The 14303-nt window shown below is 60.5% G+C and overlaps 1 protein-coding gene across 4 annotated transcripts in view; it reads right to left on the reverse strand.

Moving 5' to 3' along the window:
- TMPRSS6 (transmembrane serine protease 6) overlaps positions 1 to 14303 on the reverse strand; it is a 38243-nt gene that overhangs the window by 10698 nt on the left and 13242 nt on the right. For all 4 annotated transcript variants that reach the window (XM_053226758.1, XM_027070829.2, XM_027070827.2 and 1 more), the window contains 5 exons: positions 10678 to 10882; positions 8691 to 8827; positions 7153 to 7265; positions 6705 to 6814; positions 82 to 227 (listed from right to left, as the gene is read on the reverse strand). In XM_053226758.1, coding sequence (XP_053082733.1) covers positions 82 to 227; positions 6705 to 6814; positions 7153 to 7265; positions 8691 to 8827; positions 10678 to 10882 — 711 coding nt within the window. The remainder of the gene's footprint in view (positions 1 to 81; positions 228 to 6704; positions 6815 to 7152; positions 7266 to 8690; positions 8828 to 10677; positions 10883 to 14303) is intronic.

A 14303-nucleotide genomic window follows, 5' to 3' on the forward strand; every position in this document is an offset into this window, starting at 1 on the left:
CTGGGGATGGGAGGCAGGTGGGAAGAAGCTGCAGGGGTGTCGAGGGGTGCCTGCCCTGCCCCCCAGGCTGCCCCTACTCACGATCTGACTGGTTGTATAATCCGTAGTGCACCTGCACGCCGGGCCCGGTGAGTGGGATCTGGGAGGTGAAGTTCACAGTGATGCTGGCGCTGGCCACCACGGGGATCCTCTCGGCATAGGGCTGCAGGGTGCGCAGGCCACACAGCCTGGGGGCGACCGAGAGAGGCTCAGGGCCACACAGGCCGGCCCGAGGGAAGGGACAGCTTAGGTCCCCGCGCACAGACAGGGCAAGGGCAGAGCAGCCGGAGAGGAAGGGGGAGCTGCTCCCCCATCGTCCACCTCATCTGTCTTGACTTCTCCCTTGGGTGAATGCTCACCCCCACAGTCATCTTCTGGAAATCAGCCTCCGTCATCCCCCTGCTCAAAACCCTTCAGTGGCTCCCCATTCCCTGTGGGATAAAATTCAAAGCCTGGCTCCCTAGCAAGTCCGTGGCCTTCTCTGAGCCGCACGCTTTCCGGCCTTAGAAAATAAGGGAAATGGTCACCCCCGTTGACTCCAAAGCTGACAAAACTTCAGTGTGTCAGTAGAGGGAGGAGTCCTTGACTGGTCTACTGGGTGTAGACAGGGGAGGACGCTCCCCTTGTGCTCAGTGTGGAGGGGGGCAGGGGGAAGGCAGCCGTGTGCCCCCTTCGGTCACTGTCCTGCCCACTGAGAAGACTCCATAGCCCTGAGGGTCTCCCTGTGACTCTCTCTGGACCTGAGGAAGACACCGGTTCTGCTCCCAGGACCAATACAATAGAGTAATGCTGACGGCCATCCGCTTCTCTGTCCCACGAAGGGGGGACCACTTCCCTGGCCACAGGAGGGCCATCACATCCCTCCGGGACTCCCCCACCCCAAGATGATGCCCTCGTCCCCACAGAGCAGATGGGAGAACTTCCACAGAGGGGTGAAGTTTTGCCCAGAGAGCAGGGAGGAATCTTCCATCTCCAGGGATGGAGGTATGGGGAGCTCATCCCACCCCACGCCTGGGAGCACCTTGCCTCCCAGAGCATGTGGGCACGCTTTCACCAAGGGGGGGGGCAGCCCACCCCCAGAGTGATGGGGTCGCTACCCAGACAGCAGCCTGGGGTTCCCTCCCTTCGCAGGTGGGATCCCCTCCCTGAACAGCTCATAGGAACGCCCCCACAGGGAAGGGAGCACCCCCACAGAGCAAATAGGGATGCTTTACAGACGCAGGAAACACCCAGAACACAGGTCAGAAAACATGCAGACGGAAGGGAAAGTGCCCCCCCCCCCCCAGCAGAGAGGACGGGAGGAAGTCAAGATAGCAGGCGGGAACGCCCCAAAGCATGATGGGAGCATCCCACAGCAGATGCAGCCCACAGAGCAGCTCCCCTGATGTGCAGACGCCGGGTACCTCCCCGGAACTTCTAGAACATGGCAAGCCCTCCACAGTTCACCTGACTAAGCAATGAGTTCATCAGCAAACACCCGAGGAAGATGTGGGGTTGTCTTGTCCGGCCCCTCCCACATCGACAGCAACATCGCAAGGCCTCACTGCCCAGAGATTTCGAGGTTCTTGCAACAACTCCATCTCGTGACACAGGGATTGTTCTCGTCCCATTTTCTAGATGAGGCTCGGGTAGGGAACCATCGAGGTAAACCAGAATCCAGGCTGCTCAGGACCTAGGAGGATGCGCTCAGCCCGCTCTGGGGGGGCAGATGGGCACCCTGGCCGTCACTGCAACGTGAGCCCCACTTCCCGGGTTCCGCCACCGACCCGGCTTAAGGTCCGGCCTCCTCCTGCTGTCTAGTCACAGTGAATCCTCTCCTTGCCTCCAGACCAACAGGCAGTTCTCAAAGTGTGGTCCGGGGCACCTCAGGGCGGGGCGTCCAAAGTAAAAATTATGTTCATAATAATGCTCGGATGATACCCGCCACGTTCACCCGCATTCTCTCAACAAGGATGCGGGGGGATTTTCCAGAGACTACACGATGTGCTAGCGATAACGGCAGCCGGTTGAATGTGGAAGCAGATGTGTGTATCCGGTTCTGGTCTACTAATCCAGTTTAGGAGAGAGTTGCAAAAATGTGAAACGATATTTTTTCCCACCAACTGTTTTTGGTTTGGGAAAATATAATTTTTTTTTTGCAAAATATGTTATTTATGTTAAAATGTAACGGGCTCGTTATTTTATTTTTTTTGTTTTTATTAAAAAAAATTTTTTTAATGTTTATTTATTCTTGAGACAGAGACAGAGCGTGAACAGGGGAGGGGCAGAGAGAGAGGGAGACACAGAATCGGAAACAGGCTCCAGGTTGAGCTGTCAGCACAGAGCCTGACATGGGGCTCGAACCCACCAACCATGAGATCATGACCTGAGTGGAAGTCAGACGCTTGACCGACTGAGCCACCCAGGCACCCCTGGGCTCGTTATTTTAAATGAATTGGTAAGTGTCTTTAAATTTTCGTACCTCTAATTTCTAATGCTGTAAACGTAGATGATATGACCCGCATAAGAACGCTTTGGGGCGCTCAATAATTTTAAAAGGTGTAAAGGTGGAAAATTTGGAGAAGCCTGGCTCCTCCAGTCCAAGGGAACAAGACAGGGAGGAAACGCCACCAGGGGGCGCCTTCGAGCAGTCCTGGCCCTTGTCCTTTTAAAACTAAGGAAGCAAAGCAGGTTTGGGCTGGTTGGCTGGCTCGTCCATCGGACTGTTTCTAACGTGGACAAATGTTATCATGGATTATTATGCCCGGAGATTTTCCCTGAGGAGCAGGGACAGCGGAGGTAGGAGGTGGGAAACACGGGGCCAGGGGAAATGTGTCACAGCACAACCCTGAACGTGTTTAATTAAGGCTCAGGGGCGTGAGGCACTGTCCCCACACAGTCAGGGACAGACTTTGGAGAGACAGGGAAGGAACCAGGGCCAGGTGGGAGAGGAGTGGAACATTTCAATCTAGAAGAATCTGAGGGCCGCGTGGTCACTCTGAGCTCTGGCTCTCATGTACCAGTGCGTGCTGACCGGACATTTTCCCTACTGGCATCTGAGAGAAGAAATTCCAGAATCAGCCCGTGGCTCAGCCGGGTGCCCCCGGGACCTGCCTGGGCAGCATCTGGGGCTTACCCTGGAGGGCTGGGGCAGGGGCTGGCGACAGCCTTCCTGGGGCAAGTCTCTCCATAAGAATTCAAGGCAGAGGCTACAATCTAGGGACTCAGGCTGACTCACCCAAGTTAAAGACGGTCTGTTTCGTCGATGCAATGTTAAAATAATTTTTTTTTTTCAAGTTCAGTCAGCCGCTAATTTCACATAATAATCTAGATTCCTCTTCTGGAAAGGAAGCCCCAGGAACACTGGCTGGAAATAATCAGAAGCATGTGTAGGGCTGCCCCTCCCTCTCCCGCTCTCCCCGACGCAGCCTGCCTCACGGAGTGATGCACCAGCTGGGCCCCTGTGCGCATCTGCATGTCTGGATCCTGCTGCAAAGCCTTCTGGGGAAGGGCATGCACCCCCGCTGGCTCTCTAATTCCTCCCCGTCCAAGCGTCACCTCCTCCCCCACCAGCCCTCTTCAGGAGGCGCCAGGAGTCTAAAGGCCGTGGAACCCAGCTCAGCTGCAAAGCGTGGGGGTCTGGAGGCACATGTTTGCACAGTGGCCGGCTTGCTTTCTCACCTCTCCGGGTTGGGGGTTTTTCCTTCTCGCCTGACCCAGACTGTCAGAAGAGACCCTATCAACCTTCTTGCATATCAGCAACTCCACACCGGGAGGAATTCAAGAAAGATTGGGTGGGTGGATGGAAGGAAGGAAGGAGGGAAAGAAGAAAGGAAGGAAGGAAGGAAGGAAGGAAGGAAGGAAGGAAGGAAGGAAGGAAGGATCCAGGATGGCTGCCTGCACGCACACATTCCCTTCCCTGAGGACAGATTACGTGCGAAGGCGGGTCAGAAGGCGCAAGCACTAAAGAAGGGGGAATAGCAGCGTCTGGTGTGGCGGCCAGAGCTCCGGACCCAGAGCCGCAGAGCCGAGCTGGAGGCCAGCTTTGCCACGTGAAGCAGCTGCGTGACCTCGGGCACATCGACCTCAGCAAGCGTCAGTTTTCACATCTATAAAATGGGGGTGATAATATCTCCCTTGCAGGGTATGTTAAGGAACACATGAGAAAACGACTTCCCGGAAAGCCAGCTGCTGATGCCATCGGGCTGTGAGCTCGTCTAGGGCAGCAGCTGGAGCCGGGCCTGCACACGGCCAGCACCCAGCCCTGGGGTCGGGCACTCAGTCTGACCGGGAGCCCCCGTGGCTGCAGGCAGTGCTGGCCACCCAGCGGCACAGAGGACTAGGAGGGCCACCCGTAGCCAGGTCAGGCACAGGGGGCTCCCGCGGGCCCAGGGAGCCTGTGCTTCTGCCTCTCCCGTCAGCGGGAGGGAAGGGGAAATGATCGGGCAGATCACGAGAAAAGTGACATCACAGGAGAGGAAGCTGGCAGGAGGCAGATTCCCGGTAAAGGGGAAACCTATGCTGTGGTGACGCCCAGCCAGAGCGGGTTCTGTGAAATCAAGCCGCCGGTGGCCAGGCTCACTAGGCCACGTCCCTCCCCGCCGCCTCCGGGCCACTCAAAGGGCATGAGGCCTTGGCTGTGGGCGCCGGGAGAAGCCGGGTAGAAAGGAGGGAGGTGGGGAAAGGCAGAAAGGGCCCAGAGGAGGGAGGCCACAAAGCCGAGGATGCCCAGCCTTTCCTCATCGCTACATCGCCACCTGAAGGGCAAGCCCCCTTTGCCCCCAACCCGCCCTCTATCGCTCCTCGTCCGTGGCCATTCTGGGTCCAAGGGCCGTGCCCTCCCCCTCCCTATACACCCTGTGCCTGCAAATCAACACCCTTCCCCGGACCTCTCATATCTTTGCCACCCACACAAGCAAATTTTCCAACAAATGCTCATTCAAAGAGTTTCTCAGCGTCTACACTGGATGATCATTATCAAAAAAGAGCGAAACTAGAGGAAATGCTTGTCCGGTGCTTATGATCTGGAGACACACGTCTGCCTCCCCTTCCACACTCAGACATGGGCAGGAACCCCGGGGGGCCGGCCTGGGGCGTGAGTCTCCACCTGGGGACCCTGGATCCTTCCCGAAGGTCTCAGGAGATAGAGGTGGGACTTCCCAGGCCGTTCTCGGAACTGGCGAGGGCCACAGAGGCCGTCAGTCCCCTCACCCGGGTGCCGGCGGGCTGGTCAGGAGCGCCGTGGCCAAGAGAGTGAACAGCCAGCACAGCTGCTCAGAGGCTCTGCAGGAGAATCCGCACTCGGGTGGGCACTACGGGTGCAAGCGAACATGCGTGAACTCACGCACACAGGCATGCGTATGCACACCCACACACGCTTTGGATCCGACCACCTCGCCCGACTCTGGTTGCAAGAGTGACTCCCCTGGGTCCCCAGGAAGCTCCCTGAGGATAAAGGTGGAGGTGCCCAGAAATGACACCCGCACGCTGGGACCCATGGGACAGGGTGCCTTTTGTTTCCCGAACAGCACGGGCCTGAGGTCGCACTACAGGCATTTCGCCTTTTTTCCCTTTAACCACAGTCCCTGATGAATTGCCAGAGCCCCGGAAAGGATGATGACGAGTCAAGGAGCGTCGTCAACCCTGTGACCTTTTGTCTGAATAGCATCGACCGACAAAGCCCGCATTGGCGAAGGTGGACACCAGTCCCAGAATCTGAGGCTACTTCAAGATCCCTCTTCTCTCCCCAAACGTCTGCCGCCCAACAATGGGGCCCCGTGAGGGCCTCCTACTCCCCCTACCCCCGCAGCCCTGCCTGTAACTTACGTCATCATCTCACTGCTACAGGTGCCCGAACCTTCCCCTCTCCCTCTGGGGGCCGCTCCCACTCAGGGCTTAGGCATGGAGCCCCTCCCATCATAAGTATCCCCTCCCCCAAATGTCCCAGGTCACCCACCTCTTCCCAGACTGGGGAGAGCATGTCTACACTGCCTCCCGTCCCCACCACCCTCCCGCCTCACTCCTCGCAGCTGTCAGGGCCACCGGGGGCCCCAGGTTGCCTGCCCCAGTGGCCATTTACCAGTCCTCCTCCTACTGATCAAACTGCAACCCCGGATGACCCACGGGCAGCCCCACTGTGTCCTGTCCCACCTCCCTGAGGGCTCACTTCTTCCTCCGAAACTTTGTCCTCAGGGGGCCCAAGTCAGGACAGACAGCAGGGCAAGCGTCCCGTGGGTGATGTGGGTGATACGGAGCGACCCTGGCGATCGGCCACCCTTGGTCACATTAGCCAGAGCGGGCTTGGCCCTGGCCATGCAGCTTTCCAGCCTGGAAGCCACTCGACTTTGGCCAACAGCAGGGCGTGGGCGTGGGGTAAGGGAAGAGGGGTCCCCGGGTGCACGTGGAGTCCTGTGGCTCCGGCATCGTCTCATTTGAGAATTCAGGGTACCAGACAGTGGGGTGACAGCAGCCAAGGAAGCGAAGCCATCCCGCCTGAACCAGAATCAACAGCCAAGGTGTCCGAGACCTTCGGGTGGCAGGACGGGAGGCTGGGGCCGTGGCGGCGGGCCTAATAGCCTCGCCTGTGCCCTGTGCCCTCTTCCTGCGCTGCCCGTCTGAGGTCCGGGACATGGGCTCCCCAGGCGGGTGACTGTGGGGAGAGGAAGGGGGCCCCAGGGGGTGGGTACCTCCGGTTCTGGATCGTCCACTGTCCCTGGGTGCACGGCAGGTCATACCTCTGCCTCCGCAGAGCATAGGCGTCAAACCAGAGGGCTAAGCCGTAGTCCAGGGAGGGCACCTGTGACAGAGGAGTGGTCACCACGAGGCCCGTGGGCTGTGGCTGGGCTGGTGGCCCCACTTCCCAGCCCCGCAAAGGGAGGAGGCCTGTCAACACAGAGGGCCTGCCGGGGCTGAGGCTTGTCTGTCACTCAACACACAGGCACCACTGTGGCCAAGGGAGGCAGACCTTGGCCACACTTGTCCTCCCCTCCCCCTCCCGGGGAGATTTGCACCCAGGGCCCAGCCTGTGGCTGCTCCAGCAGGGGCAGGACAGCGGTCCCCTCCCCGCCGGGGCTTCCTGAGGTCCATAGGGTGCCCTGGGCAGAGGGCAGATGGGTGGCAGGGCACGGGGCTCACCATGAGGTGCCAGGAGCAGTGGGTGCTGGGCGAGTAGTAGCTGGGGAAGTAAGGCGTGCTGAGGACGCCCTGCGGCTCCAGACGGCCCTCCAGGGTCAGGTTCACCTCGCAAGCTGGGGCCCCGAGAACAGCTGTTACACAGGGTCCCCCCGGCCCCAGCTCGCCGCGCCTCCCAGCAGGTGAGAGGCAGCCGCAACCCCACCCGCATCCTGCCATTAAACCGTCGAGCTCAGTGGTCGAGTGTGAATGTGTGGCCTTGGGCCTCAGTTTCCCCATCTGCAACACGGGGGCCACAGTAGCACCTACCTCCCAGGGCAGCTCAGCCAATTAAATAGACATGCCACGCACAGAGAGCCCAATCGGTGGTGAGTCCGCAAATAAATGTTACCTATTGGCACGAATTGTGTTGCCCTTGAACGTTTACTACACGTGGTCACCACTGTGCAAGCCTCGCGGTTCTGGGCATCGGGGGAGGGAGAATCATTCCCCTTTGCAAAGCTGAGATTCCGAGAGGAGGAGGGACCTGGCTGAGGTCACACAGTGAGAGGGCGAGGGATCAGGAGGGTTCCCAGGGGCCCCGCCACCTCTCCCCGGAGCCAGGGTCACCTTGTCCCCCTCTCCCCTGAGCTATGTCAGTGACTCCCTGGAACCAGCACGGGCTCTGGCAGCTCCTCGGCCCCAGGCACCCCCCACAGGGCTGCCGGAACCCAGCCGGGGCCACTGGGGACCTGGGCCACTGCCAGGAGACCTCTGGGGCCAACACCAGGGGCGGGAAGAGGCAGACCACCAGGAGAGGTGGGGGCAGCGTCTCGTGGTCTCCTGTCTCCAACCCTCTCTTCCACCTGCTCCGGAAACTACAGAGTCGGCCTCGCTGATCCAGGCCTAACGACAGCCAGGGCACGAAGGGCAGGGTGAGCTCTTCCTGGGAAAGGGGGTGTCAGCGAGGGAGATCCGGAGCAGGAGGACAGCGGGGAGACCCGCGGGCAGCCTGGGGAGCCCTTCCCGGAAATGGTGTGGATAGCCCTCCCTGAGCCGAACGCCTTCTCCAGAGAGATGTGGGGCTCACCCTAGGTATGCGAGGGTGGTCTGGGGGTGAATCTGAGGTTCTCGGGGCCTCCTGACCACAGACCCACCCTCTAGCCTCAGGCAGGTGCAGGGGCGGGAGGGGGGTGGGCGGGGGGGGGGAGGGGGAAGGGCCAGGGGAGGAGCCTGGAGAGGAGACACAGGTCCAGGGTGGGGACAGAACAGACAATAAACAGAAAGAGGGCGGGAGAGAGAATGAGGAAGAGGGGGGACAGGGACAGGGACAGGGAGGGCCGGAGAGCCAGGTGAAAGGTAGGGAAATGGAGTGAGAATAGAGGACAGAAAAGAGGGGCCGAGGGCACGGGAGGGTGGAGAGCGGAGGAGCTTCCAGAACCTTCCTTCTGCCCCCGTCCCACTCCCAACTCCAACAGGAAGGTGAAAGGCCTGCTGGCCTGTGCCCTGGGTTTCTCACAGCAACGCCCCCCCCCCCCATCCCTAGGGACGCGTCCCCTCACCCTGGAAGGCCACAGGCTGCACGGAGAGTACAAAGGGGTCGTAGTAGCTGTGCAGGCCTTTCTTCCAGACCACGGCCATGACGGCGCCGGATGCCAGGACTTCCACCACGGGCTCCTGGCGACTGCAGCCGTAGACCCTGGAAGGACAGAGAAAGGTGGCCGGGGCGGGAGGGGCCCGGGAGGGCGGTCTAAGAGCAGCACAGCTGTGGCCAGCCTGCTGTGTGTCCTTGGGCAGGTTTCTGACCCTCTCTGGCCCAGGAGGCCGACTGGAGGCCCTGGGAGGGTCAGGCCAGCTCCTCAGGTGAGAGAGGCCAGGAGGTTGCCTCCCGTCCCTCAGCCCCTGTCCCCTCAGAAGCCCTGTGACCCCCGAGTGCCCGGCCGGTACCCCGCAGGGAGCCCAGGTTTCAGGGTTGAGGGGCCCGAGGTCACCTATAGTGGGCGCCTCAGCCTTTAACGTTGGGGGTTCTTTTCTTTTATCTGCTTAGCAGCAGAGACAAAAATGTGTCGCTGTCTCCCAGGGTGTGAAACCCATAAGAGAAACCACGGGGTTCAAGTAGGTCGGGGACCCTCCTGCTCTGCCCTCTTTGTCACCGCGCAAGACCCTCTCACGACTCTGGGGTGCAAGTCTGGGGACCCCCTGACCTTATCCGACCCATCATTGGAGACCTGCAAGGCTCTGAGGTGGGATGTCCGAGCTGCCTGGGTACCACAGCGGGCAGGGGCGAGGCCGAGCCGGGTCCCCTCCCTCTGGGCAGGCCGTGTGGGGGGTGGGGTTTGAAGAAGCCCCAGGGGAAGCCCGCAAGCGTCCCCACCCTCATCGGGGCTGGAAGTCAGATGGTGTCTGACTTCTCCGCCTTCCCAGAGCCCTCCAGGAACCCAGCCCACGCACACCCCAGATTGAGGTCACCATGTGGGGGGCGGTGTCGCAAATGAGTGTGCCGCCTCAGAGCCAGGATATTCAGAGAGGCGGGGGGGGGGGGTGAGGGGGGAGGGGAGGGATCTGGGGGAGAAGCTCAGCCCTGCCCAACCTCCAGGATTGCCCTTGATCTGAACACGCGGGTCTTGCCCCCACTCCCACCTGGAAGCTGGGCCAGCCCGAGCGAGACAGAGGAGGCAGCAGCCTGGGGCACCCCCTGCCCTCCCAGCCGGGCCCCTCTACCTGTCACAGAGCCACGTGACACCTGGGCTCACAGAGCCCCTCCCCCACACTGCGGAGGTGGCCACATCTCCTGGAGGCCGAGGCCATTTCCAGCCCCCTCGTGGTCTCCCCCCACCACCCCCACCGCCACTTGCCCGCTTCCTGCCCTTGTCATCCTATCCGATGTCCTAAAGCCCCGCTCCTCTGCTCAAGAACTTTGGGGGGGGGGCTGGTAAGTGGGGGCCACTTACCAAGTGTTATAGCTCAAACTGCTCCTGGCATTCAATGCCCCTCGTGACCCAATCCCACTAGACTATATACAATGAGAGTAGTAACGGACAGCAGTTACTGGATATTTGATGGATACATTGAACACGTAGCAATAATGGATAGCATTACAATGTGTGAGAAGCGTGGCACTGATGGTTTCCTTTAAATCCTCGCAACAACCCGGCAAGGTGGGCGTGATTCTGCCCCCATTTTACAAGTGAGGAAACTGAGGCTCAGAGAGGCAAAGTGACTTGCCTTAGGACACGGCCCTGAGAAGCACCAGAGGGGGCGGGGTGGGAGGTCTGGGGCTGCCAGACTCTGAAGCGTCCTGTCGCCCCTCAGAGCTGAGGTTCGGGGTCAGCTCGTACAACCGCTGTTACAGGTGGGGAAACTGAGGCTCAGGGAGGGAAAGGAGACGGCCCACAAGACGCAGCCCCTTCAGCCCCTTTTCCCTTTCTCCGTGGGCTAGCCCCGCTGCCTCTCAGAGACCACACACCGAGGAGCAGGGTCACACAGCCCCTCATCTCAGAACGGGGTGCGATTTGGCCCCCACATCACTGCCCCCTTCCCAGGACTCACGAGGTGATGAGCCTCCTCTCCAGGGGCCCGGCCACGTCGTACATGGCCAGCCGGTCCCGGCACTCGGCCAGCGTCCACTCGAGCCGGAGTTTCAGCATGAGATCCTTGGGGCCCTGCAGGTGCCACAGGCAGCTGGAGGCCAGGTGGTCGGGCCCCTTCAGCCGTTGGACCTGGCCCTGGCCCACGTAGCTGTAGCGGTAGCAGCCTGGAGGAGGGAGAGGCACAGGCCCCCTGACCCCTGTTAGCCAGGAGGAGAGACCCCAGGGGGCCAGCCGGTCCTCACCTGGGCGGGGGTGGCCCGGGGACAGCAGCTGGATGGGGAGCAGCCCAGATGTGCCATGTCCCTTCTTTCTGTCTCCCCGCTGGTTCCCATCTCTCCCCATCCACGCATTCACTCATGGGTCCATTCGTTCATTCGCTTAAGCGCTCACTGACCTCTCCATGCCCGGCGAGTGCCAGAGAAAGGTCCGGTCACCGCCTGGGAGCACCAAGAACAGCGAGGAGAGATACAGAGCCCAGCAGTAAGTAACAGCTCAGGAAGTGAGGGCTCTAAGCCCAGCCGGCTGTAGGGCTGGGGAGACCTGGGGTGGGGGTGGGGGGTGGGGGGAGGCAGGGTCACAGCGCGAACAAACGGCGAGTGGCCAGAGGGGGCCAGGGGACTTTGAGGCAAGAGAGCAAGCCGGAGAAGGGAGGCAGGGCCCAGATCACGCCCTGGAGCGAAGACCCTTTCCCCTGTGGCCACGGGGAGCCATGGAAGGTTAGGCAGGGCTGGGGCGTGGCGGGGCTCGGATCACAGACCCCTCTGACTGCTAGGAGCAGCTTCGAGGAGGCCGAGCGACCTGCAAGGTGGCTGTGCAATGAGGGGAGAAGGGCGAGGGGCTCCCGGGGGGCTCCGTCGGTTAAGCGTCCGACTTCGGCTCAGGTCGCGATCTCGCGATCTCGCGGTTCGCGAGTTCGAGCCTCCGCGTCGGGCTCCGCGCAGACAGCTCGGAGCCCGCCTGGAGCCCGCTTCCGAGTCTGTGTCTGCCCCTCCCCTGCTCATGCGCTGTCTCGCACTAATGAACTTTTGAAAAAATTTTTTTGCAAAAAGGGGGGACTAGGGTGAGGGTTTCATTTCAGGTGGAGAGAAGGGCGCGCGCTCCGGTGGGGCCGAGAGGCAGCGCTGGGTCGAGAAAGTGGCCTCGAGCCAATGATGAGGACACAGGACTGATTAAGCATTTGATGCAGGGCTGCAGGGAGGGCGGCTAAGCGCCCTCCACTCACCACCTCACTTAACAGCCCCGTGAAGCAGTTGCTGTCAGCGTCCCCCTTTACAGACCCGGGCCGGATGGGGGCCACCACACCGCCCTGCAGGCCTTGTCACACGCTTAGGGCTGATGTGCGTTTGCGTGCCCACCACGGGGCCTGGCACAAAGCAGGTGCTCCGTACGTGGGGCGAGGGTTCTCTGGGTGAGTGGGGGGAGGGGGAGAAGGGGGAGCTGGGGCAGAGAGCCCTGTGACTTGTCAGCCTCCAGCCGGCCCCCCCCCCACCCCCCACGGCTTGAGGCTCGGACACAGCCAGTCCCGCCGGCTGCCCTCACTCTGCAGCCCCTTCTCTGTCACGGACTCCCCTCCTGCGTCCGCACCCCGCTGCACCTGCCGCCTGACTGAATCCATGAGCCTTGCAGGCAATATCAGGACGTGCACGGCAGGCCCCCCTGCACCGTTCTAGCATCTTCGTGCGCTCACCCCCTCGGCACGGTTGGTGGGGGCCCTACTGTGTGTTTGATTCAGGCCCCAAGGACCAGCAGCCAACAAACAGTTTCTCCCCTGGAGCCCGAGTCTCTCCTCGAAGCCTCACGCTAGGGTAGCCCGGGGAGCAGCAGGGATGAGGGGAGGCGCCCCGGTAGGTGAGAGGCAGCCTGGTGGGTGAGGGGCTCGCCCCCTGCCCTGCAGTCCCAGCGCCACCTTCTCATCAGCCGCGTGACTCGGTTGCTTCGCCACTCCGTTTTGGCGAACGCCCACTATGGTCGCCCATTTCCCACCTCCTTCTCTGAGGGGTTCTGAGCACCAGTAAGGGAACGGAGGGGAGGATGCTTTGCTCAGATGCTGCTGCCTCAACCCCCTCGTCCTGAGCCCTGGCCGTCCTGACTCCATCGGGGAGTTGATTTCCTCCGGGGGGGAGGGTGCGGGGAGGGGGGGGACGGGGCACCAGTGACAGGGAAGAGACAGGGCCTCTGATCTGCCTGAGCCAGCACCTGGGGAAGGCCGCCTGGCTCTTCCTGGTCGTCTGTTTTCTTCAAATCTTGCCCCAAGTTGAGGTTTTGCTTTTGCCATTTTAATAATTTCTCTTTTCTTAAATTAGTTTTCTTTGTTTTGGAGAGGCAGAGAGAGACAGAGCACGAGCGGGGAAGGGGCAGAGAGAGGGAGACACAGAATCCGAAGCAGGCTCCAGGCTCCGAGCTGTCCGCACAGAGCCCGACGCGGGGCTCGAACTCACGGACCGTGAGATCCTGACCTGAGCCGAAGTCGGATGCTTAACCGACTGAGCCACCCAGGCGCACCCCCCCTTTTTTTTAAGGCTTATTAAGTAGAGAAGTACCTGCTGGTCTCTGTTGATCATCAGAAATATGTTTGGGAACCCTGTCACCTCCAGTCATTGGGAGAGAGTAAACGAACATGCCTGCTGCATTCTCCTCGCCTGGCCTTTGCTCACACTGTTCCCTCTGCCCAGAGTGTCCCTTCCTCTTTGCAGCCTGACAGACCCCTACCCATCTCCCATGCCTGAGTCTGCTTCCTGACCCCCCCCCCCCCATAAAGGCATCCAGGACCCCCCGCCCTCCCGGGCAGGAGCAACTTTTCCCTCCCTCTAGAGGCAGGGTCCCTTCTTCTGCTTTGGATTGTGGCCCCTGGTGTCCCTCCGCCCCCAGGGTGGAATGATCCCCCCCCTTCCGCTGCCCCTGGGACCTCTGCTCTAGCGCTGGCACTTGGTGTTATGAGATTCTGTTTATTTGTCTGTCTCTCTCCTGGGCTCAGAGCTCCTCTGAGGGCAGGGGTGAGGACACGGTCATCTGATGTCCCCAGATGACGGCGACTGGCATGGGGGAAATGCTTGAAAAAGCCTGTACAAAGGATTTGAATTGTCATCCTCGCCCCATTAGACACCATGCTGCCGGGGAGCAGGGACTCCAGACGTGCACCGAACCGAATAAAGATAATTACGAAGCAACCGCCAGAAACCTGAGGACGCATGGACAGCCAGCTCAGGCAAGGGCGGCAGAAAAGCCCATCCAAGACCAAGGGTCATGGTGTGAGTACCAGTGCAGTGGAAGATGATAGGGAGCTACGTAGGGAGATCGATCGATCGATCGATCCCTCCATCTGTCCGTCTTTCACATTCTCCTTTGAACCAGTTTTGCAATATTCTACTGGTTCCCTTGTTAAGAAGTTAAATACATCTTTGATGTGTGCTCACTATAGTTTCGAGAACCATGATTTTGGCTACTTGGAAATCGCACTTTGACCTCATCACCTCCATCCCCCGAAGAAGTGAGCATTTGACCGGCCAGAAGATAAGAGAGGGTAGGACGATGATTTCAATCCTGCCTGCCCCACTGAGAGGGGGCTGATGCCCTCAGCCTGGCCTC

Source organism: Acinonyx jubatus, chromosome B4 (genome assembly GCF_027475565.1).
Source record: "Acinonyx jubatus isolate Ajub_Pintada_27869175 chromosome B4, VMU_Ajub_asm_v1.0, whole genome shotgun sequence".
NCBI lineage: Eukaryota > Metazoa > Chordata > Mammalia > Carnivora > Felidae > Acinonyx > Acinonyx jubatus.